This window comes from Rhea pennata, chromosome 1 (assembly GCF_028389875.1).
Source record: "Rhea pennata isolate bPtePen1 chromosome 1, bPtePen1.pri, whole genome shotgun sequence".
Classification (NCBI taxonomy): Eukaryota; Metazoa; Chordata; class Aves; order Rheiformes; family Rheidae; genus Rhea; species Rhea pennata.
Window position 1 is genome coordinate 193238453 of NC_084663.1, and position 26691 is coordinate 193265143.

Sequence of the window (26691 nt, forward strand, 5' to 3'; positions counted from 1 at the left end):
ACGTGGCTGTTTCAGAGACGATGACATTAACTTTCTTGTATCATGGTGATATTTAGATTTTGAACAGTATCTGAGTCAATGTACATTTATCCACCACCTCAGATCCTTGATTTGTAGTATAAGCACTATACAGTGTTCATTTAATGCTTACTTTGTAGAGTTTGATAGGCTGTTTAAGTAAACAGCCTTGCCTGTTGAAGTAATCAATGAAGTACAGTTATGCACATGAGAATTCATTACTGTTCTTGGAAAACTAATCTTTGAGTGAGAATGTTAATATGAAAAACAGATGATGCCATAGTTGTCTCTGGCACTACTAAGTGACAGTATCACTAGTCGCAGGTTGATGCAAATTGACTTTTCAGCTGAACAGTCGCCCAAGCCAAGGGTAGCTTAAGACAATAGTTGTCTTGATAGCTGTTTCGTATAACAAATGCACTTTTCTTTTTAAATGCCAGATCTTCCTTTCAGCTTTGTATAATGATTTGTTTCCCAAATATATTGGGAAGAATGGAATAGTTTTAACTGTGTGGACTTTCATTCTCTTCATGTACAACAGCTGTTTCTCTTATTTGCTATACTGTCTTGTGAGTATACGCTAGAATCTGTAAGAAATAGTTCATCTTCAGTGCTGCTACTATGCTGTCATTGTGATTTAGTAAATAGCTATAAAATCAGTTGTCTGATAACTAGAATATGTTTTAAACTATGTTACTGTTAACTTCGAGTTGTGTATAGAAAACTATCACTTGGGCAGCAATGCATGCATACATATATGCTTTTTTTCTGAAAGATTCTTGCTGAAGTGTCTCCTAGCAGACGGCTTGCTAAATTCTGTTCTCATACTCTTTTCTCCAAAAGTACAGTTGAAGCAACGTTTATAATGCCATGACAGCAATTGCAAAGATATTATTACATCTTTCTTTAATGAATAGTACAGGAGTTTTCTCAATATTTTTTTAATAATTCCTTTTGTTAAAGGTTACTTATTGTAGCTGAAATATACATCCATCCACAGCTCTCAGAACTGAACATTTTCAGTTTCAATATGAAAGAAGACATTTTTTCCCCCTTCTTTGTTTTTAGGAAGGAGTGTTTGCTCTTTCTTGTAACATCAAAGTACTGCTTCAGTTTGGACAATTACAAAAGTTTAGTAACTTTGCTGGGAAATAATCCTCCATTAACTATAGTTATAACTAGTGGTACCAACAAAATTATTTTGTAACGTGGTCAATCAGTGATACTGTCTCTTCAGACTTCATGCCTTTAACCTTAATAAAATATAGGTGAGAGGGTCTTTGAAAAGCATTGTGGTATTTGTGGAAGTATTAACAGAACTCTTAGTTTTAAAATATCTGTTTTGGAAATGAGCTGTAGCTTAGGAGTATTATATAGAAAGCAAAACGAGACCATCCTAAACAGCTAAAAATCTCAGCATGTGACAAATAAAAAGGAAAGAGAGACAGGTCACTTCTGTTTCTTAGAAAACTCAGGTGTGTGGAGGTCAAGAGACTTGCCATGACAAAGGTCAGAAAATGATCTTCTAGCTTAGGTCAGCACCAGATGTCTTGTGACAGCCAAAAGGATGGATGTTTTGCAGCTAGTCCTTATCTGGTGGTAATATGTTGGTGCCATCTGTATTGACTATGTGTGCTGAAAAATGCAGGGGTTAGGGTTTGGATTATGGCTGGTGTGTCAATTTATTTTATTCTGGCATAAATCCCTAAGTATGAGGATCAAAGCCTGATAAATGAGTTATTCTTCTGTTGCCTATGTTTTTAAGCTCAAGCCGGTTAGTTCAGTGAAGTAATACTAGTTTTTTGCTGTTGTTGTTTGTTTAAGGTAAGGAACGTAGATACTTTGGGGAGCTTTCAATGGCGTACCTCCGTAGTTGTGCATACACAGCGTTTTGTAAAAACATAATTAAGACACAGGTTAGAACACATGTTGCCCCAGTTTCATGGAAGCCAACCTTGCTCACTCTTGTCACAGAGCAGATGGCTTGTTATAATGTAATTGCTGATGCAGTAAGAACTAAGAACTCGGACGAGTGTTGCCTGTAGTCACTGCCAATTAGAAGACTGTAATGCCTACAAGAAGATATTGCTATCTTCGCCTTCCCCTATGGGTCTAGGGAGACCTTAGACCAAGATGATAGTCTTGCTTATAAGATGCCTGAATATGAATTCAGTTTTAATTTTAGTGTGTTTTTTATATATACAGATTTTTCTGCAAGGCTGAAATGAAGAATTTTTGTATAATACTCTATGATACTACTTTTTGTGTAGACTCTGGACATACAGGGCAAATGAAGGGAAAATATTTTTTTAAATTTTCTTACTTTTTTTCTTTCATAAAAATCTAATCTTCTGTGAGGAGAATCTGCTTTCCAAATGGAAAAGGGTAAAGCAGAACATACCATGACTTCATGGCACTTTGCCAGGCAGATTCCATTTGCTTTGGAAGTACTTCACGAAATAATATGGTAGGTACACAGGGACATTGCATCAGGAACTAGAGCTGCCAAAGTCATTGAGCAGTAAGTTAACAACTGAGGACTTTGTTTTGTGCTTTATAGAAGGTGTAATGGTACAACAGGAGAGGCCAAAATGAGAGAGAAGTTTTAACTGTTTCATTTGTTAATAGATGGTCTGGACTAGCTAGTGCTCTTCATGATGGAATTAGGATATGAATTACTGTTAGACTTCCAGCTGGTTGGGAGGGCACAGGCACATGACTAGCATTCAGTAACAGGAAGTTGGATAAGCTGTGCTTTTTAGTATTCAACAATGAATCCAAGTAACTGGATTAAACCTTATGTGGGATATCATTTCATTAACTTCAGTCAATTGACTTCAGCAGGATTAGCTCGGGGAAGAATTTGCACCATGATGTTTAAACAGAGCAAAAATATGTAAAGTTTTATATAAAAGTTTTATATTTTTGTTGAACATTAGCAGTAACTCATTCAGGAAGATAAATATGTAATAGTAAAGAATGGTCATTATCCTGTTCTGAGAAGTATAGGCAGAGGTCAAGCTGTTTTGCTCTTGAGGAGTTTTATGCTGAATAAATTGGCTTCAGCATTACAATCCTTGATCTCTCATCACATGAGTCAGTGTTTACTCTGGGCTATTTTAGGAAGAAAACAATTAGAAAGAGTTGTGTTCTCATTCACATATCAGAATTGCTTACTTTCACTAGAGTAGATGTGGTCTATGGTCATTAAAACATGCATTTTGATTAAAATTTAAACTATCTTTTGCATCAGAGATTAAAAAAAAAAAAAAAAAAAAAAAAAAAAAAAAAAACTAATGTCCTGTCTCTTACATTCAATTATCACAGCTCAGTGATTTAGATAGTGCTTTGGAATGGCAAAATTTTGGCTGACTGCCATGACACACAGTAAGCCCAGAGAAAGTCAAATCAGTAGCTGATAATGTAAATACCGTAAAATTAATTTTCTACCCCAAGTGAACTGAAATGTATCTCTACCTCAAGGTGCAACTCTTTGCTTTTTTTTGTGTGTGTGTTTTTAAAAATATTGGAGGCTTTCTTCCATTTATTTTTTATACCTGCTGTCAAGGCTTGAAAAATGTAGCAGCTGAATACAGACCCGGAGACAGTCTTATAGAAGGTAAAAGGCTTGTTAACATTGTCCTGAAAAGACTTGAGTGGAAAGTTGCAAATTCATCTCCAGTTGTGGGCATTTCTGTTGGGATATTGTTTCTGAAAGTCTTAGAAGTTTCTGTTCATATAATGTATTTAATAGCTTTGGTGAGAGTTTGATTGGCTTTTAACAGAAACAGTCACTCTTTATTTCTCTTTCTAAGGGAGTATTTTTTTTCCTAGATTTTTTTTCAAGCTATGTCTAATTTAAATGACAGATACTATTCAGTTAATTGGTTATTAGTAATTAATTTAGTCAGTTAATAATCTCTATTCACAGTGTAATTGTTTTTATGTAGAGTATATTTTGTGAAAACCATGCAATGCAACAGGTATTTCAAGAGCAAATAAATCAAAAATCAAATTTAGAAGATTGGTTCCTCACTCTTTCATAATTTCTTTTCTGCTCCAAATCACACCATTTTTGTACTTGTTTGTCGCTGCCTCTTTTTTGTGCTCAAATAGTCACAAATTAGTAGATTTTTCGTGGGGATTAATTTGTTTTTGAGGAAAACTATCACGATGGGATCTTTCTGCTCTCATAAGGAACTAAGAGGTGGACTCCTCATTTCCAAGAGTAAGCTGTTTTCTTTTCAAATAAATTTCTAGCTTCTTTTTCCAATGAGTTTTTTTAATTGTTTTCTTCTTTTTGGTAAGAACTGAAAATGAATATACATGCTAACTTCGAAGTGATTGCTGTTGCTCTCTTGCACAGTAACCAGTGGAAAGTGGGAATAGAGGGAAGAGCAGGTATATGACTTCTGCAATAATGAGAAACTGAAGAATGCAGGGAGCACAATATACACTTAGTATGTCTAAATTACTTAATGAGGAATCACTTTTTTTTTAAGACCTGTCCAGGAAAAAAAAATCTGTAAAACCAATAACTTCAGAATCTCTCTACAAGACCGCACTATAAAGTACATAGCTACACTTAGTCCAGGATCTTGCTGAAAATCAGTGGGATGTTGCAGGAAGTCCGAAGGCTGCTTTTTACTGATAGGCTACCCGTCTGCCTGCTTTCATTATTATTTTTGTGCATCTTTCTTCCTTTCTAATATTAAATTCTGGTGAATGAGCTTTCCTCACAGATAAAATGCAGTTGGATGGGATGAACTTCACTTATATTTCCTGAATATTAGCATACAGAATTAAATGATTTCCATGACCATGTGCCACTTGCAATTATCATTGTTTTGATCGCTTCCGGTTAACAGCAACTCCCTTAATGTGTCCAATTTCTTTTTTATGTTTTTGACATTTTTTTCCCCCTACTGAACTTCATTTGTGTTCAGATTGAAGCTGACATTTGTTTTCATCTAGACTGTAACTGAAGGATTACTTTCAGCTTCGTCCATAGTCTCAGTGAGCTATATCCAAGTTCTGTTCTACATGTTTCTCCAAATTTCTGTCTTGCATCAGGAAACTCAGATTTCTGCCTCTGATTTTTTCATAGTGCACAGAGTATACTCTCCCTGGCTCGTCAGTAGTTTTTCTTTGTTCTTTGTAATCATGGAACAGCTGCATCTGAAAATTTTAGAAAAGCTGGTTAAATAAAATTGTCACTCACAATGTTAGTTAAAGATAGGGTGGAAAAAAGAACAATAAGACAGGATGAAAGCTATCAGTCTGCCCCTGTGGACTTGAAAGAGCAGCTTTCTGAAGAACCAGTTCCTTGGAATTCTATTTCTTTGTTAGCAGCAGTAGTTCATTTTCAAGTGTGAAATGCAAAGCATTTCAGAAAATAAGCATTCACAAACTTGACATTCTTTTATTTTTCCTTCTAAAGATGAGATTGTTCAATCTTAAATAATAATTTAAAAATAATGTGTAAATGCCTTATACAGAGAATATATGGAATAAATTAGATCAAATGTTGAGTTGTATCAGAATTAAATCCAAGTTTAAGTAAGTGGCTGGCGTTGTCACTAGTCACATTTGTGTGATGACCATCTAAACTTCAGACACCAACGGACATGGGGGTGAAAGCAACGTGATGGACTAAGCTAGTGGCAGCTATGAGAACAGATAGCAGGATGGTACCACAGATGGTACATGCTGATTTCACTTTTAAAGTCTGAAGTCAAATGCTGAGATATGTGTCACTAGAAGATATTTTTAGGGAGATGGAGATTGAAAAAATAGAAACCGACGCCTCCTTCTCTCTCCTACTCACTTCAGGAAGAAAACCCGAAATGCACTTCTCTGTTGTTATGTGTATATTCCAAGGAAGGTAGGCAGAGCCTGTGTGTGCTGCCTCTTCACTGCAGACTCCACATGCTGAAGATTGGGGTCCACATGATCTTTCTGTTGGGAATGCAGCCATTCCAGCTCCTCCTCTAATAGGGGTACTGGTAGCAGTACCTATGTCACTGAAGTTTATCAGACCACCTGGTTGTGACATTGCTTGTTAAGAGTCCCAAAGGACAAGCTTTTCACATGTGCATTGTTAATTGATGCAATTTTACTTCTGCTCTTATATTCTAAAATGACTTTTCACTGGTTCAGCATGGTATGCTGATAGCTATAAAAGTCTCTACCAAAATTTCATGTTATTCTGAATGTATCACTTGCTCTGTTTTGTGTTTTAGTCACATTATGTAAAGATGAAAATACACTTACTCTAACATCAGGATGACAGGATGAACTTTGAAAATGGAAAACTTGAATGTCATATGGTTAACTCTGCGTGCCTACTCATTTGTGTTATAGCCCAATTCCAAATTGTAGTTGTCTATATCTTTTAATTTACACATTAAGATTATAATGAGATTTTACTATCATAAATCTGTGTATGCGTAAAATGAACAAAGGTGTATATTCTGGTGCATATATTAGTGATCATTTTGAAAGACTTTTAACATCAGGAGACTTGCGTATCACCTAGTTGGCCTTTATCAAAATTATGTTTACAAGTTTGAAAATGAAAAATGTTTTTGCAAAGCAATATTCAGAAGAGACTTGAAAAAATATTCCTACAAAGTTGAGGAAAGAGGACTTGCTGCTGGCTGGTGCTAATATTTGAGTTGCTTATTCTTTGCTTTCCTGAAACTTTCTAGACTTGTGTGAAGGGATGAGAAAACAGATTTAGAAAATGCTTGTACACGTGAATCTTTTGTGTGCAAGATGAGACTGCCCTGACTGTGACAAATGACTACTGAGAGTAGGTCTTCTACTAAATCTTTCCTATAAGAGTGGTTTCACTTAGTAGCCAGAAAGAGATAGGTTGATTCTATATCTCACTATTAAAGTGTGCACCTGGAATACAGCAGTCATTGCCATTTAAATTGAAAAGATCAGATACCTGAAATAATGGAAGTATTCAAGTAATGAAACGCTTCTGTTATCTCCAAATACTGGGAGATGTATTATTCTTGGATTGGTATTTGTTGTGTTGACTCTGATCAAATTATTGAAAAATCTTTTACTGATAGAACGAGTATTTTTCAAAAAAGGTTTATTCATCTGTTTGGACTTTTTATTAAAATTTGATTTTAAGTTTAAAATTCTTAATTTGGTTTAATTGAGGCTTTTTTGTTCATTTATTCATTTATTCTCCTCCTCCTTGCCAACCCCTCCCCAAACTAAAGCCTTCTCCCCCCCCCCCCCAAAAAAAAAAATATCAAAAACCATACCTGCCCTGAGAATGCTTATAGTCAAGATGGTAAATGAGGTTTATTATCTGCTGGAAGGCTTCGTATTGTTTGTTTATAATAGTATGCATATTAATTTAATTTGAGGAATAATCTTTCCTAGATACTTCTCTTTAAAAGACAACCATGGAACCGGTAGGATATTGAATAATCTATTGTCATTGTTGCTGTGTTATTTAAACTAAAGAGAGGGAACAGATGAATGTGACCAAGCACTATGATTTTAAGTTCAACCATGTTCTAGTTTCCATAGCAACAGCTAACTCTGTCATAGCTCCTGAGTTAAATGATTATAGGATTTTGCCTTTTCCTTTCCTAAATAACCTTTTTGGGGGGCTGTGGGTATTATCTTTCCTGCCTCACTTTTCTCTCTGAAATTTGCTAGCTTTTATTAATTCCTCTTGGTGCAAAGTTGTCTTAGCTATTCCATATTTGAAGGAACCAGTTGTCCATAAAAGTTAATTTATTTTTCTGTATAATGATCTAAAGATGAGTATGTCATGGAAGTGGCTGTGATGTTTACATTAATTGTGAATAAGATGACATGGCGTATTATAATATTTTTATGGCCTCGTGTTTGACTTGCCATACTGCCACAAGTAGTACGGCTCTAAATGAATTATGCAGGTCTGTCAGCCAGTTTTGTTTTGTCATGGTAACTGTTTATGTTGATGTGTTCTGTGTCAGTCTTTTCTCTGATATGAAGAAAATTTATTGTGAGTGTAAAGTAATTGCAAAGCTCCTCTGTGCATATGTGAAGGGATTCTGAATGTTGCTACATTGGAATTTTTGGTGTTCAGCTGAGGAAGCGGAATTAATAGCTACCTGTATCCCCATAAAGTACCTGGTGAAAATAGGAGTGGGAATGATCGTTAGGTTTGTTTTATCCAGTGATCCTCAAAGTAGAGTTCAGGTTCAAGGTGCACTCCTCCCTCTTAAGAATGCTTGCATCATTGGGCTGCAAATTTATGCTCCTTCTTGCTCACTCTCTCCTCACCTTATGAATCTGTAACCTGTTTCCTTCACCAGCTAGTTCCTTAGCCAAGAAGGAGCATTACTGTTCTAGATGCATCTTTGGGAAATTCCCAGAAAGTTCTAGAAATCTTAGGAAAGCTGCTTGGGGAAAATGGCATAAGTGGTCACAGGTTCAGGGATAAATGGCAGAATAAACAAAGTGTCTATATACACAGGCTTTGGATTTCAAGGGGGCAAATTATAAATAACCGAGGTGTGTTGGATTAGTATAAGACACGTATCTGAAGAATTTGAAGGTCTGACAAAGGAGGAGGCTTGGTGTTTCTTCAGATCAGACATTAAAGCTATAAAGTATCTGTATACTAAATGAGGGAAAGGATGTGAGAAGAGACTTTGAAGTCAACAGATGAATAACTATTGCAACAAGGATATTAGGAAGGAGCAGAGAAGTGTATACAGATGGATGATTTCTACATCAGAAACCTGAAGTATGTGACATCAGAAGAACTTAAATCATCAAGTGGATGAGACCATGATGGTGAAGGATGTTAGCTATTGTACCTTTTCTCATGAGGGCAGATAAAGGTAGTCTGGCAACTCAGATTTGATGGAAAAGATAAGCAAAGATCTATGATAAAAAGAAATAATGGAATAAAATGCAGTATTTATATTTACTCAAGTTTATACAAGATAATTTTCCTAGATGATTTATACATCTAGGTAACCTAGATAACTTTCTTCAAAATGAGTAAACTTTATGGAACTATCTGGACTTCAGTGAGTAGTTGATGTGCTGTCACATAGGAAAGAATGAGCTCGGGAAGTTGAATATTGATAGAGTGCATGACACAAGTGGAAAAGGTGGTAAGACATAATATTGGATGTGGAAGTGTCAGGCTGGCAGTACTGTTCAGTGGAATTCCTTAAAGATTTATTTTGGATCAGCTGTCTGATACTTTCATTTACAACACTGGCACAAAACAAAGTCAATATGCTGATAAAATTTGTTGATAGTGGAAAAATTTGGAGGCATCAGCAGTACAGAAGAGGATCATAACGAAGTATGGGTGATCTAGGACTGGATTAATAGGAACAAAATTAATTTTATCAATATCAAAATATACATCAGGGGTGACTAGAAGCAGTATTTTGTCATGCAAAGCTGAAGGTTTATGGGAATGACTGTCTAGAGAACAGCATTGCAGAATTACTGAGCAGCACTTACTTGTTCTACAACTGCATGTACATAATCCAAATTTTTGCTCCCAAAGTTGCAGTCACACAGCGTTACTACAGCCTTTTATGTGTAATTATTTTTTGAGAGTGTTCATAGTGTGTAATCTGAACTATGATTCTTTATTATGTATGTGGTATGATTGATGTGGTGGTTGTAGGAGCTGTAATTATGAAATTGGTGTTGGTTGTGGAGTGGAGGGGAGCAGGCAAGAGTTTTGCATGCTTGAGATCACAAACAGAATATGCTGTTATGTAACCATACAGAGTAAATATAGTCCACAAATTCTATTTTATTCTACTTTATTCTACTTATAGTTTACTTAGTAAACTATACTTCTGATGCTTTCATCAGTAACATTCCAGTTTGTGCTGCAATGCAGAAATGCAAGAGTGTGTTTTCTGTAGCAAAAAGCCTGGAATTCTCTTCAGTAACCTCAAAAAAAAAAAAAAAAAAAAAAAAGGAAAACACAGGACAGTCATTGTTATGTACCCTGTGGAAGAGTAAACTTGTCACAGTCATGTGAATCACCAAAAGTAGCAGAGCAAAGACCCCTTCAGCAAGAATAGATGGAAATGACTTTAAGCATATGTCCTACAAGGGATATAGATACAATTTTATTGCAGTCTTTTAAGATATGAAATATAAGACCACTGAGAATAATAAGCAAGATTTTTTTTTTTGCTCTTTCCTCCACTAAGCATATGTGCATGTGTACATCTTCTCATTTTTATTCTTTTCCTTGATATATCAACTTTTTTCAGGAGTGTTTTGGCAAAAGGGTTTGTTCCAGATCTCCTACAGTAGATCTCCTACAGTTTCTTTGAAAAGGCATTTTTAATCACTCAAGTTTACAAAATAAGAAATTTAGTGGTTGCAAGCCATTAACACTTCTAATACTCTTGAGGTGAACTTTAAGATTAGACTTCAATTTTAAAGGCAGGTTTGGGGATTCTTTGCTTCAAACCCCTTGAGACAGTGTGATGTGCAACAGAAGGGTAAGATTCCTTCAAGCCAAAACTGAAATGTATATGTGTGTATGTATATAAAAAATAGACAAACATGCAAACTGAATGTGTCGGTGGTATGCTGTACTATAAATAAGAAAATATTTTAACCTCTTACTAGAGCAGCTGTTTCCTTGCACTTGATGTAACATCTGCTTGCCTGATTTAAGGATTTATTTGGGGCTTCTGCCCAATTTGGTGATTTTTTTCTTTTGACACAAAAATAACCTCCACATTTTACACATACTTTTTAGTATAGCTTGTCAATTACTAGATTTGTTTTGAGGTATCTTTTATATTTGATAGAATATGAGGAATGTTCCACAGCAATAGAACTTCAGCACTACTGAGTTATATGTGTTGAGGAGGGGAAGAGGGAACTAATTTTTCTTTCCTTTTTTTTTTTTTTTTCCGGTTGCATATTGACTTTTAAATTGTGTATTAACTGCAGGCGTATGACTTAATCAAATTTTACAGGAAGTCAAGTTAGTTTCAGTTGTTTCTCTGTGGTTTTCTTCTTCCCCTATTCCCTTCACTTCAGCGTGCCTGATAATCCCAAAACTTTGTATTAAGTGTAAAGAGAAATGCATTTCCTTAATATTATGCTGGCTGGAGAATAACTTTTGTTTTATATTAGTAGTGTGCACTAGAAATGTTCTAAGCACTGAGCAGGACTAAACATTTTTTCCTCTTGGATCCAAATCAGACAGTTCTGGAGAGCTGACAGTTTGACATAAAAATTTATTACCTAGGGAAGTGTGTTACTCTTCGAAATATGTAATCCCTACCACAAATAAACTACACACCAATAATTGAGAAAAAGTCTTTAGATAATCTTCATAGAATCAGAGTTTGGGATCTGGTTGGATAGAGTGAGCAGGCTGTTGGGGGATCAGGACTTAAGCTGAGGTAGAGGAAATGGATGGCAGGGGAGAGGCAGGAAGACAAATGGTGAAGAAGGCTCCTCATTTTATCCACTAAAGCATACAGCACGCGTTACTGCTGAACATTGGGGTTTGCATGTTTATTTTTAAACAGATAATTTATTCCCAAGTACAATACTATAGTTTGTGATGCAGTCTAAACTTATTAAATTTTTGGCAGTATGTTGGTGTTGCAATGAGATGCCTTTAGTCTTAAAGGATAATTAAAGATAATGAGGTATAGAGAAAATGGAATAGAATGTAACATGTAACATTCATGAAAGCCAGATCATGGCAAACAGGCTTTTGATAAAAAGAGCTGATTTTCTAAGTAGAAATTTTTATAGTTTCATCTGAAAATGAACATAATACTTGATCTGGTGCCATATTGCATACTGTTGGTTAAATAGAATAAATTAGGATTTAATAGAGAAATCATGAATATATAAAGACCTAACAGATATGAACAGACTGAGAAAGAGAGAAAGTGGATCAGAGAGAGCTCATTATTGAAGTCACTTATGGATCAATTTTCACATAAATCTTTTTTCATCTGAGTCATTTAATGACAAAGTTGCATATACAGGGATTGTGCTGCTAAAACTTATTGATCACATGAAGTTGGAAAAATGCTCTTAGCATAGAGGGAAGGCAATAGTATACAGAAATGTTTAGATGTGATTTCATAGGACTTTGGGGTCAAACTTGGGAGATCTCTAACAAGTGTTTCTGAGGTGCAGAGTGAGGTTTTGCCAATCTCATTCTACCTAGACCCCTTCTTTCTTTCACTTGAAGGAGCGGAGTAATGCAAGTACGATGAAATTTAGAGCCTTATACCTTTGGGTGTTACAGCCAAAATGTTGGTTATAAGTGTGGACGCTCAAAAACTAGAAATGATGGAAGTAGAGGAGAGTGAGAAGATAACTGCACTGCCCAATTAGCTCAGTTAGAAAAAAGTGTATGTAGTCTTGGGATGCAATCAAAGAGGGTATTTCCAATAGAGAAAATAAATTAGTGGTAGTGTTATACAAGCATCTGGTGAGACATCATCTAGTAGACTTAAGAAATAGTCATCTGTTTTGAGGGAAGAAAATACATGAAATTGAAACATGCACCAACAAGCTACTAGGATGAATGGAGAATGCTTGAGGAGCTTGTCTTGGGTAGTCCAACTAAAGAAACTGTATATGGGAATGTTCTCTATAAATACTTTAGCAGAAGCACCTAAGAGGGGAAAAAACACTATTTAAACTGAAAGACAATGTAAGCAAAACAACAAGTGGGCATAGTCTGGCTATCACTTAAAATTTGAAGTTCTCATTCATCAGAGCAGTCTAGTTTTTTGGAATAAACAGGAATAGTGGAACTAACAGGAATAGTGGAACTTTAGTTTGCTTTTCGTGCTAAATTTTGATGAGATTTGAAAGTAGTTCTTTCTTAATCATTCTAGAAATATCAAAGAAAATGTTTCATGCTTTTAACTAGGTTTGTTCTGAATTTGCTGAATAATCTTTTTTGATTTAACAGTATTCCTGCAACTTCTGTCCTTTAAGATATTTCTGATTTCTTTTTCTTTGTTATATACAGGCAGTGATACTGTCTGAAACTGGCTGTGGGCTTTCCTCAGAAACAGCTTCCACTTGGTTTCTTTCCTGTGTTAATGGCAGAGCTTTTATTTTCTGACAGGAGTTAATGGGGGGCAGGGAGGGAAAGATCTCTTATGATAACTCTTTTTTGCCCTTGCTACATTTTGAAATAGAGACCAAATGGCTTTTTGGAGGGGTCATTCTCTCCATTGACATTGATAGTGTGTGCAGGATGATGGAGATCCTAATTTAGATGTGTCCATTAGGTGCTTAAAGATAGGTTGGATGAATCCAAGCCAAAGCATTCAGAAGGGAGTAAATGATCTATCTGGCAAGGTTCTGAAATAAACAGGGAATAGATAAATGAGGCAATGCTGGAACGTTCAACGAAAGTGTTGAGATTTTCATCCTTGCAGAACTCTTAAACTTGGGCATCGCTATGAAATTTTTCCTTTTGTATTTGACTTAGAAAAAACTCCTGAATTTCAGCAAGAGTGAACTTTATTGCAACTTAAAATGAGAGGTACAGTTTCAGAGTCTAGTTTGAAAATGTGTCCAAGCAGTTAGGAAATGAAAGTCTTGCTAAAAGTAGATGGGATTTAGACTTGTAGGCCAAAACAAAAAAGTAGTTAGACTCTGACTTTTCATGGGAATTGTTAAGTGCTAGCTACTCAAATAGCTCTTACAACCTCACCAGTAGTTGCTTGAAGAGCCAAAATTCAATCTCTTTTGCATTGTAATGTCATAATGAGCTCTTTATATAGCATTAAAATATTCTGTATAGGAAAAGGATTACATTCAGTAATTTATAAATAGAAGATCATAGCAGAAAGTGTTGCTGGTTAGATAAAAGAAATCAAGGATTGGAAAAACCCCAAAATGTGATTATATTATTTAATTGTATAAGAATCTCAACGTTTTTCCTTGTAGCAAAAGAACAATGTTGCAGCAAAGTTCTGGGTTAGGAAGATGGATAGAGGAATTTGGAGACCTATGGTAGGTGGCACCTAGCCAGGGTGCTGTTTTGCTCCATGGGATTTTTTAGGTGATATTGGGCAAGATCTGTGCTGGAGGGAGGGTGGTAGGCTTTTAATGATACTCAGAATCTTTAAATGCAAATTTTCATGTTTTTTATTTATATGTGTTAAGGTAAATTTTCAGGCTTTTTTTTTTTTTTTCTCATCATTCGAGAAGATATGCTACTAATGTTCATTGGCTAAATTTTATTGTATCTTAAGTCTTCTATGTATACTTTCTTAATTTGCATTTTCTTTACAGATAAATTTGCGCCTCATCTTGGTAAGCGGGAAAACAAAAGAGTTCTTATTTTCACCAAATGACTCTGCTGCAGATATTGCAAAACATGTGTATGACAACTGGCCAATGGGTGAGTAGTTGTGTGCGTTTCAGGATCTTAAATGGCTAGCTAGAAGCTTCCCTGTGTTTTCATCCAGAAGTGCCCATAAACTTATCTCTGTTCTCAACATTCATATTGAATATATTTATTGTGTATCTGAGCATAGATTTATATAGGAGTATAATTTTATTTTTGTCTTCTCTGTTTTTTGGTTGTGCAGAATTTTGGATGTTTTGACTATTTCCCAATTTATATCTAAAATAATGCTTCTCCAAACTGAAGTTATTTCTTTCCCTCAATCTCCTGTCCCTTTTTTTGATCAGTTTCGGTAGAGGACCTAGTAGTAACTGTGAGGAGGACTTGAACTGTGGGAGTTATCAAAACTCTTATGTGAGGACAGCCAATGGAAAATATGACATGTCACAGGAATGTAATAGTGCAGTTGAGTTTCAAATACTTCTTATTACCTTATCTTGGCAAGGATCTGTAATAATGATAAATTTCCAGGGAAAAAGCAAAGATAAAGGAATGTTTGAAGAGGCATTAAAAGGCATGGAAATGGAGGAAAAATGAGGATGTTTATAGGAATCTATTTGTTGTTATGCAGGAATATTAACTTTAGAAAATGGAATTCAAACTAAGACATATGTTCAAATATGTGAATAGTTCCACAAAATACAAGTGCTTCTGTTCTCCCTGGCTGTGATTTCATGGGAAAATAGCCAAAACAGAAACATAGCATTAAATACACTGGGGGGAGAATAATAATTAAAAAAAAAAATCTTCCTCAGGTACAGGACTTAATTAGGTTTACTGTTTCAATGCTTTTAAAAAAGTCTATTGTTTACAGAAACTTAAACATTGTAATATCTGTTTCTATGGTGCCTTTGTCAAAGAAGTAGAATGGATAATAATCCATACCAGAAAGTTAAGTGTTGCTAATCTGTACTTTAGGCCTTAAACTGGCCTCTTTTGGGGCTAGGAAGAAAAGGGCTGCACAAGAGCTGGTTTGTGTTGCTCTGATGTAGCATTATATACTTAATAAAATATATAATGAAAAGAGGAGGTCCATAGTCCTCTTAATATTAGATAATAGATGTGCAACATTTTTATTAAGAAATCTGGTTAATGTAGCATCTGTACATATTTTAATGTGAGCAGAAGATAGAATTGCTGTGATCCAATGTTCTTCCTAAACCTTTATCTGAATTAATAGTGAAAGAACTGTTTGTTTTATTCAAGGATATTTCTGAAAATGTAATCTTGCATTTGAAGCCTGTATTCTACTTGTTCATATGCCTGGTAGAATGTTGTAGTACAGGCTCAGAAATAAATGTTATTTTCTGTTCTCATTTTGTGTCAGAACTAGGAGCACTTCATCAAACTCATTATTTTAGACTTATGAAGTGATATGTTAACTGATACTGAATAATGAAGGGAAGTATATCATAATAATAACAAAAGGTGATTTCATACTACTATAGGAAAACAGATGAAGAATGTGAGAGATCATAGCCTCAGATAATGATTACAAATCAGTGTGTGATGTGACTCCTTTACACTAGTAAAGGACCACAATGAAGTTGTCAGATTTGATGGAGACGATTTAGACTAACAGAACAGTATCAGAATGAGAACATTGCCGTATTTGAAACTTAGTTAATGTTGTGTCATCTGAATGTGTTTATAACAGCATTCAATCTTCCCAATCTGTGAAAAGCTTGAAGGTTCCAGATCCTGGGTTTGTGTTTGGGAAGAAAGCCAGACTTTAAAGTCTCTTTTTTGAAGAAAAAGAAAAGTAAGACCGGCCATGGAAGCTGCAGTTCAAACATCTAGTATCTCGAGGGAGCCCTCCAAATCTTCTTGATGAATATTTAATTGCCAAGGAGAGAAGAGTAGTGTCAACTTAAAAGACTGAGGAAAAATCTACTTCAGAATAGGCTATAGGTTTTCACATATGTTAGCTAGCTAGATGCTTTCAGATTGAGGGTACTCTAACATGGGACTGAGAAATCTTGGTGAGGGCAAAATTTCCTTGAAATGCAAATAATGCTATTAAAAAAGTCTTTACCATTATTTTTTACTTGTCAGAATCTTGTGGAGAAAAAAAAATCATGAAATACATTCTTAGTGTCACATGTTAGCAGGATTAAGCCAAACCTCTCCTCCACTGTCCTCTTTTGAATTAACTCATGTTAAATAAGGATTTCTTCACACCTAGTTGAAAACATCCGGTTTATATTCATGTGTACAATTTAGGAAAGTTTACTCTTTCCTTTCTCACCACCATTTTTCTTCCAAGTACTTTTATTGAATTATTTTCCTACCACAATCATTTGCTAGACTTTTAAAAAATAAGTAAATATTTTTTTAGTGGCTCATTTACTGTCAGGGAAACTTAAAATCTGATCATATCAAGAAGAAATATTTTAGAGTGTTGGCCAAGTAGCAAAAGCTAAAAGGATAGGCAAGATGGTAGGTTAACCATGAAGTACCTATGTCAAAACATAGTCTGTTTTCTTTTGATTGCCTTTTAAAAAATTATTATTTTAGGTGTAATACAACTAGTACCATAAGTTGGCTGAGCATCTCTTTACAAGTATAATCTCGATGGAGTTCAGACTGTGTAAAGCAAAAAAAAAAAAAAAAAAAAATTACTGATGTCTTCCAACATTTTGACATTTAGTTTATCCTGATGACTATGACAGAACTGTAACAGTTTTGATCCTTAACTTAGCGCCCTTTACAGCATAGCAAAAACGACACCTGCTTGGATTGCAAGACAATTGAATTGGGCAGGAAATGCAAATATTTGAAATTCAAATAGCTTTAGCTGTCTAATTTTGTAAAAGTGGCACATTAGAGCACCCAGGAATATTGCAGCTTGTGTGTGCGCATTTGCTGCCAGCCCTGCCAGTGCAGGGTCCTGCACACGGGCTGAACCACTCCCTTGCCTGGCTCTGCTGCAGCTCAGCCCACCATAGCTGCAGGAGACTGTTTCACTCCTCTCTTCTCACTTTCTTTTCCTCACCAGATGTCTTTTCATATACTTTCCACGGTGGTGGTGGTGTGTTTTTTTTTTTTTTTTCCTTCCCTCTCCCTCTTTTAAATGCCTCCCTTTCTCCCCTTTTCAGTTCTTTTCCTTTTGTGGTGCCAGTTGCCACTATCTGTATGTTAATTGTATGTTCTGAGTAAAGTAGTTTGGTTTCTGTTGTCTGTTGTGATCCCTTGCTGAATATTCATTTTGGTGTATAAACACTACAAAAGCAGAAAAGGAGAACATTTGTGAACAGCTGGTACCAGATATCTGGTCAACTAAGAAACAAGATACTGTATTCCCAGAGAACCAATTTAAATTCAACATTTAAAGGTTTATGATACTTATTCTGAAAACAAAGTGCATCTTTATTGTTCACATTGTGACAAGGAACAGTAAAAGAGTGGGAAATGATCTTTTAGGCTTATAAATGATTTATTACAGCTTAAATGTTATAGGAGATGCATTACAGGAAAATGAATGCTTGTCTTTTCCAAATCACTGTTTGCTGCATATATACTGGTCGTTCTTTGAGAAGTGTCTTAAAATGTGCCAGCAAACAACTCCTCCACGAGAGTCAAATTCTCTGTTCAGTCTCTCCATAGAGACTGTTCAGAACTGCTCATTTTGCTGCCCCCCTGGACATTTAGCTGGTTGAATCTGGTCAGCATCGAACACCACTGAGCAGCCTGCAGAAAAAGCTCTGTCAGTTCTGATCTGCAAATCCTATTTTAAATTAGCTGGTGATGACTAGCACAGCTTGGGAGTCTTTATTAGCTGAGTGAATATAAAGTCTGAATGTAAACAGGAAGCCACTGGCATTTACAAAATATTTTCTTTGGAACTTATGTAAGCATTAAGTATTACAGGATACCTGAAAAAAGTTAATAACACACTTGAAAGCATAAAATAAGGTATTTCAATGCCCAATATTTAGGAGTGCTTCTCTTTCTGAATCTTCAGGCTATGCTCTCTTTAGTGTTTAATGTGAAAGGCCTCTTAGTTTTCTTTCTGAGTAAAGATGAAAAAATCAAAGATATTTTTATTTCTGTGTAACAGTGTAACAGTGAAAATTTCTCTTATTTCTCTTCAGATTGGGAAGAGGAGCAGGTCAGCAGTCCAAATATCTTACGGCTTATTTATCAAGGGAGGTTTCTTCATGGCAATGTCACACTAGGAGGTAATGACAATGTTTTATTACATAGATTTTCCAGGCAGAAGATATTTTTATCTAAAACAGAGTAAATGTTACTTTACTGTTCAAGATCTCAATATGATTTACTATATCCTGCATGGAATGACGTATTGTATCTTATTTTGTGTTTAACTTGTTTCTCTCCTGCTGTAGTTAGTTGTTAGGCTTCGGAAGGTTTCACCTGGTAAGTTAAATCTCTTTTTGCATGAGGGAACAGCATTACTACTTGCATTTATTGTCTTTCTAAATAGAATATTTTGTTGTGTTTTTCTTACACTGCGGTTTTAGGGCAAGCTACTGCATAAGCATCTTAAGTATTTTTAAATGTTTGGTAAAGGCTATGATAATTAGTTAAACAATACTTTAAATCTTAGTGCAATGAAGAAAGGCACCCTCTGAATGAGAATGAGGGGAAGCATTCTTGCTGTCCAGTGCTCTCCCAGGGATACAATCGCATAGTTATGCGAAAACAAAAGTAAATGGCTTCACTTTATATGCTAAGGAAATGCAATTCAACTATGCCCTCTTGTGGCATGCTTTTTCCTACAATTGTATTTTTAGATGCCTTTCACTGGAGATATGAAACAAAATTGTAACAATTAATTTTGATTTTTGTAGATAAAAGTTACTAGTACATATATCAAATATGTCAATGTCTAAACAAAATGAGACTTTTTGTGCAGATCTAAACATAATTTTCTGTGTACAGATTGTATAAATTCATGTTTTTTGGTTCTTGAGTGCAATAGAGAGAGGAGAATGTAATACGAAACCACTAATGAAATATTTTTGAAGCTGAGATAAACCTAAAAGGAATATTACCGCTTACAGGGATCTTTCCTTTAAGAAGAGACTGGGTAATACAGCCATTGATTAGCTTTCCAATGTTACTGATATTAGCTGGTGATGTAGTTTTAGAATACATTTTCCCTCCATATAAATCAATTTTTAATGTTGCTATGTATACAAACAAGATCATTGTAAATTCAGCTGGATGAACTCTGAAATTTTTGGTCACTCTGTAATTTGCATGTTTACATGGTGCTATTGGGTACAGCAAATAGTAGTTGGGGTAGGACTGAAAAACAAATGTGTTGGTCTTGGATCCTATCTGTGGCTATAGTACCTTACCTTAGCTTTTCCAGATAGGGATAGCTAAATGGGATTTTCTTTGCCATTCATCTCTAGGTGTTGTCCTTTATTGGTAATGCTTTCTTCCTTTACTGACATCTATCTAAATTGCAAGCAACTTTGAATATTTGTTTAATGTGTTATGCTGAAAAATAATAGCTGCATGCTCCTGACTCTTGCATCAACTCAGGTCTATGGATTTTGAACACATACTTGCATTCAGGGCATTTTAGTTCCTTGTTAATCTAAATTCAAGCATTGCAATTTAATCATAACGATTTCACTCTAAGGATCTTACATGTGTATCAGTATTTTTCAAAGATTTTTTTGTTGCTGTATTGTTTTTTTAAAAAAAATAGTTCTAAAACATCAGTTTACTTCTGTACTAATGAGTTTATCTGGAGTAAGATTATATAGCAGAAAGGGGAACAGAAATTCATGAAGCAGCCTGAAAAGCCTGTTACTTCAGTTTGTGGTATTCATTTGATGGAACTCTAAATGAAGTAGGTATTTTTTTAAAAACTTTAAACAAACTAGGTATATTTTTTAAACTTGCTTTTTTTAAAACAAAAAATAGAATTCTTTGTTAAATATAACGTTTAATTTCTTTTGTTCTTATCATACAGCTTCTTTAAGCTTTTATATCAGTCTATAACTATGAATTATAGCACTTAGTATTTTATTTGCTTTAGATAATCAGGAAATATGGACTGGAATTTGGACTTATCGTGTACTGAAAGACATTTTATCAGCTAGTGAAACAAAAGTTTCCAAGGAAATAGCTTTTTGGTTTTTGTCTTCCTTTTTTCCCCCAGAGCATACTTTCAATCAAGTTTAAAAAATGGTTTTGTACTATTCTAGTTGTTACCTCACATTTCCATGTAAAATCTTGTGAATCTGAGATCCTCTAAACTTGAGAAGCCTCAGAAAATGACAAATTGTTAAGAAAAACTGTTTTGGGGTGAAAAACCATTTTTAAATAAAACGTCTTTTGCCACCTTGTATTAATATATATTCTGAGTGGTTTGTCACTACAAGAACAACAGAGCTGATAGCATTGGTAAAAGAAAATCGACCTCTCTAAAGCCTGCCATGTCCCTCTTGCCTGTGGTGCCTGAGCCACGCTGTTTTGTTGTTTCCCATCCGTGTGAAGGGTTGAGGAATCAGCATGTCAGAGTTTGGTGTTCAGCTTCCAGCAGGAAACTTCTTCTGGTTTGCAGTTGAAATAATATTTAATAGGGAGGTAACACTGTATTTGACAGTCCTGTTTTTCCAGCTAGATAATGACAGTAGGCAGTTGTTTGTTGTCCTATTTATGAGGGAAACAACAAAAAATACCCCTGCACGTCTCTCACATGTATGCTCACCAAAAAAGAGGACGAGAAGGAAATTCTGACAATAGAAAATCTGGAATAAAAATAGAATTAAAAAGATGAGAAAGAAATTAAATAAAAGTTTAAGTGAGAAAAAGAGGTGAAGGAACAAAGAAGGCAGCAGGAAAAGATTTCCGAGCATAACTGAGGATACTCTGACTTTCTTGGGCTCCAAAGCAAGAAGAAATTGCTAAAAAGAACCTCTGTGTGAACTCTATAAACTATTAGCTGAAATTAATTAATTGAAATATTAGCATACTTGTACTTGATTACTGTAAATAATTAATCTCCACAGCTCACTAATCAAGTTTCCTCAAGTGTCTTGATATTATGTAAGATATCCATAATGTGATTAGTTTGTAATATTTTGATCTTTCTGTAATGACTTCTGAAGAGTTTATGTAATGCAGAAAATCCTTTTACATTGGGTTTAACTGGTTGTTAATATAATCTTTGTAGAGTTCTCAAGTGTATCAAAGAGTTGAGTACTCAAAATACTTTATCCTTTTCAGACTTGCAGCTATCAATAGCTCCTCGTTGCAGACACAGACCATGCTTCAAGTAGACTAAACTTTCAGATCTGATTTTCTGTAGAGATGGCTTTTCTCAAAGTACAAATACTTCAAAGAAGTTTGTGTATCTGTTTATCCCTCCATATGATTACACGTGTGTTGCAATCATAACGTGCTTTTCTTAAAACAAGTATATAGAGAACTAAAATGATTTAAAAGCACTATTGTAGCTAGACCTGTATCGAACATACCTAGTCAACAAGTACTGGGCTCCCCCAACACTCCCCAATTCTGTACTTGTGTTATTGTGACTGAAATGAAGAAATAGACATTTTCTCTTCAGTCACTTTCAGGTTTATTCCTTTTAAATGCCATGGTGTAGTGTATATGAAAATGAAAGTTGAATATCACAGGAAAAATTTTACTCAAGTCAGAATAATTTGTATATTTAGGAGAAATATTAGGGTTAAGTCTTTTTTTTCTTCTCTAAGTTTTTTTTAAAAAACAAACTTTATAGGCATTTTTACCCTATATTTCTCAGGAAAAATGGACAAGAAAGATGCTTAGTCTAATGAGTTGGAGAGGAGGAACAAAATTGAAGTAACATATAAAACTTCTATAAATAACTTTTTCTAAAAATTATGTGAAGAAGCTGAGGTTCAGAATGTTGAAACTGGCAATAAGTAAAAGAAATAATAATGAATGCTTTTATTTCAAGGAGGCCGGAAATTTTGCTAAATGTTATACCACAGCGACAAAAACATAAATGCAGCATTGTACTGCTATAATTAATATGAAAATGACTTTTAGTTTCAGCAATAAACAGAATAAACTATTGAAAGATCTGATTTAGTTGTTCTGTATTAATAAAACTAAGATGAGCAACGTAAGATCTGATTTAAATGTTTTCAGTTTGGGATTTTTCACATGACATGCATCATAGGTTAATATTAAAATGCAAGGTGCAGATATGTATTTCAGAATCTGCATAATACTTACACAAATATATTTTAGAATCTGTTTTGCAGTGGTGGTGCTTTTTTAAAACATCTCAGGAATAACAATGTAGTGGTTGAATTAGCTGCTACCTTGCGCTGTTACGAGTAGAAGGTGCTTAGCACCTGAGTCATGGCATAAATACCTTTTTTACTTTTTACTCACAGGAGGAAGACTAAGCTTCATAACATCATAATCTTTAAGAACATAATGTTTTATGTGATTATTACCAAGACCTAAAACCCCAATCTGTAAAACTTTTATCTGAAATGTCTGAAATTGCATATCTGAAAGTGCCTTTATAGATAATTGTTAAGAAAGCAGTTCAAAATTTGAACAGGAGCTAATTCAATTGAAGCTATAGTTTCAATTATCTGAATGTTTTGAAGAAAGATGGCAACTGTAGTATATTAATATAATCTCTCTTTCTCCCTTTGCAGCATTAAAACTCCCTTTCGGTAAAACAACAGTGATGCATTTGGTGGCTAGAGAGACATTGCCAGAGCCAAACTCTCAAGGTAGGCTGTGTGCTTGAGAGACTTCTAATGCAACAAGATGGGAAAGTGTTCAGATCTGTTATGGCCTTTTAAGGTATTTCATAGTAGGGAAATGTCCATATCGTCTGCAAGTAGTTCTTGTGAATCAAGTAATGGAATACTTTTGTTCATATTGTTTACAGAAAACTAAGAAGTGAGCTGTCTATTTCAGCATTTTTATAGGCTGTAGAAACGCACCCAGACCTTAGAAAGCTTTTGTTTTTATTGTTGAAAAGTATTCCTGATTTTCATATGTATGCAAGTGTTTAATACTAAAAAATATTTTTCCTAAAAATAATTTAAAAATGTCCTACTTATATCAAGCTTATTCATGCACAGAACAAACTGCTTTAGAAATTGCTTGTAAGCCAGACTTTTTGTTGTTGTTCCACAGGTCAAAGGAACCGTGAAAAAACTGGAGAAAGCAATTGCTGTGTAATCCTGTAAGCTCTGTTAGCTTTACCTGCTAAGTGTGATGTAATATAGTCTGTCTTTCATGCTGCTGGGATAGAAGAGGCCCTACCTTGCTTCAGACACCTGTAGGAAGAGCCTGTCTGTAAATCCATGGAACTGAAATATTACACGAACACTGTCACATCAGTCTTTTTTCTTAAAAAAAAAAAAAAAAAAAAAAAAAAAAGAAAGAAAGATCTATGAACACTTTCATTGGTTTTTTTGTTTTTTTTTTCCCAATTCCTGCTTCTTGTTTGTTGAATAATCTTACAGTACATTGGTTCTTGAATGAATTCAAACTCCAGGAAAAGTTAATGCATTCTTTTCCATAGCAGGAATCATTTTACTTCAACAAAAATCTCCATTAATGGGGTATAACCAGTCAAGCTTTCTAGATGCAATTTGCACTAAATGTGGTTGACAGTATGTTTCTCATCAACAATCTCTAACAATATTTCAGACACCTAGTAATAACCTACAATGTATAATGCAACACTGGAAAATGGTATGTCTGTAATTAAAACAAAATCTTTTGGCCAAATAAAAGGAAAAACTGTTAAGTCAATTCTACCTAAGTCAACCTTGGTAGCCGAACTGGCACAGAATACTAACTAAACCAAGTCTAACTGTATGTATTTTAACTGCAACAAACAAAAAACTATGTGCCTGTAATTTAAAAGCACTCTGTAGAGGGCTGATGAAACCGATCTTTTTTCGTTACTGCGTGCACTCTGATCTAGTATGTTAGTTGAGTGCTTATACAGACAGCACAAACAAGTGCAGAGAGTGCATTTCCTAGCCTTAATATGGGAGGGGTAATTTCCTGTAGTTCATAGGCTTTTATTACTGTGCATAAATGTTAGAAAACATCATTTACTAATCAATTTTATGTATTTGAATATTGGCAATTGGTGTTTTTCAGTCATTTTCTCATCTGTACCTTAGTGTCCAATGTCATGCTTACTCATTAGAGACTTCAAAAGAAAATAAAATTTAAAAAGCAAAAAGAAAAACCTCTGCCATAGTACTAGTTTTGTTTCTTTATGTAATCTGCATTTGGTATTAGTGCTTGCAATTGTATTAAAATCAGAAGCTGATTTTCTGAAGGCATACATAATTCAAAAGGATGCCATTCTTTTATTTCATATCAATAATTTAAATGTTGATATGCTAAAGAAATTTGCACAGCACTAAAGCATGAGCTAGTTTCATCTAAACCTGTAAAAAATATAAAAGATTTTATATTTTTTCACTGGGGAGGAGTTCTTCCTGGCTGAAATTACAAATATGTGTAGAATATATTTAATAAAAATCTTATAAAATACATAACTATAGAAGTTAAATATAGATTGGCGTGTAGTATAATAGACCAATATTCCATATAAATAGCTTTAGCCTTTAAAAACAAAAATGAGTCACAGGTTGACATTGTGTTCTTGTACTTAAGTGTCCACAACTCTTACAGATGTTCCGTGTAATCGTTTTTTCGAATGATCAGCATCATTCAAATGTAATCGGATTATTTTATCCATTGTTACTGCTTTGATGAAATGCTTTATATGCAGTAGATTTACAAAAATACTGTTCATACTGATCAGAATTAAATTTGTATAGAGCAGAGTTTTAAAACAAATTGTAAATAGCACTAAACATTTTCTTTCTGCAACCTGTACTGATAGACTCTTCTGTAAACTAAATAAAAGAATATTGTAGTGCATTTTGGTGGTGTTTTAACGGTTATCATTGAGTCTGTAACTAATTTAATAATATTTCTTAATCTGAAAGGTTAAAAAGGACTCCATTTTATTAACAAAACATGCCAATGGTATTATTTACCACTTTAATTTTATTTTCACTAGGACAGTGATTTCATGAGTGGTCCAAACAAAAAGACTGCCCATAAACTTTTCTTCAAAAAAAAATTAAGTTGCCTGTACAAAATAATCAAATGAAAGAGAGAAGAATTCCTGGAGTGTGAACACTCAAGCACATTCCCGCGGCAAGCGCTGCAGGTGTGCTCTGAGGATATGCATGATGTCTTACCCTGTGTCTTGTGAGAGGAAACAAGTGGCCCAGATTTTTTTTCTCTTGGATGAGAGTGTGAGCATGGGCAGTTAACCATGCATCGGCTCATGCACTGCAGCATCATATCGCAGCGTACCACATACACTTCTGTGCTCATTCTGTAAGTTTTTGTAGCCGTCATTTGCTCGTGGTGAGTGTATGCTTACCTCTTAGGGGTCAGGAACTGAGATAATAGCAGCATTAGGTATTCATTGCGTAAATGAATGTCAAGGGAAAACTTTGTCTGCAACGTAGTTAATTTCAACAGCTAACTATTGTGAAACCAACTTTTTATTTAAGAAAGTTTGATAAACATCAGTTTAAGAAAGCTGCTTGGAGGCACGTGATCATCCTTGAATATGAAATGAACCTCCCTATTCCAAAATGCTGGTCGCCTAAGTAACAAAGGCTCATGTGGGAAACGGCTATGACAAACCAACTACAAGAAAAAGAAGTGGGCTGAAGCAGGACACGATTTAATAGTTCAACAAGTCTTTAAGATACATTGATCTTGAAGAATGAATATCTGAAATGTGAACATGGTTTGAAAAAAGGAGCTAGATACTTAACATAGAATGCATTAAAATCCAGTAATTTCTAATCAAAATGTGACTAGCTTGAATAGTGAAAAATGTGGAGTTTACTTCTCTTAAGAAGAATGAAGTATGTACATGCAGGTGCCCAAGCAAGTGTTTAGATCCTGCTTGGCATTTAAAATGTGTGCTTATCAAAATGTAACTCCTGCAGAGAGCAAGCAGAACACTTGCCTTAATTTTTCTGCCAATTCTCAGTGATCTGCCTGCTCAGCATTCCTGTTGTGTTAGGCTGGTGAGAAATTGTGGAAAGGAATTGCTAAAGATTTGTACGTTTTTCAAAGATACCTTATGTTGCGAATTATAGTGCATATTTGTCAAAATAAAAACAAGTAGTTTTTAATCCCAGATTCCTCAGCCTTGCTCAAGCTTACAGATATGTTTCTCTTCCTATGTT

At 34.8% G+C, this 26691-nt stretch overlaps 1 protein-coding gene across 1 annotated transcript in view; it reads left to right on the forward strand.

Annotated features, from left to right (window-relative positions):
- UBL3 (ubiquitin like 3) overlaps window positions 1-25354 on the forward strand; it is a 59428-nt gene extending 34074 nt beyond the window's left edge. Inside the window, exons 2-5 of the mRNA XM_062567161.1 lie at window positions 14326-14434; window positions 18535-18621; window positions 23089-23166; window positions 23579-25354. Of these exons, the coding sequence (XP_062423145.1) occupies window positions 14326-14434; window positions 18535-18621; window positions 23089-23166; window positions 23579-23631 (327 nt within the window). The 3' untranslated portion in view covers window positions 23632-25354. The remainder of the gene's footprint in view (window positions 1-14325; window positions 14435-18534; window positions 18622-23088; window positions 23167-23578) is intronic.
- The last annotated feature ends 1337 nt before the right edge of the window (window positions 25355-26691 follow it).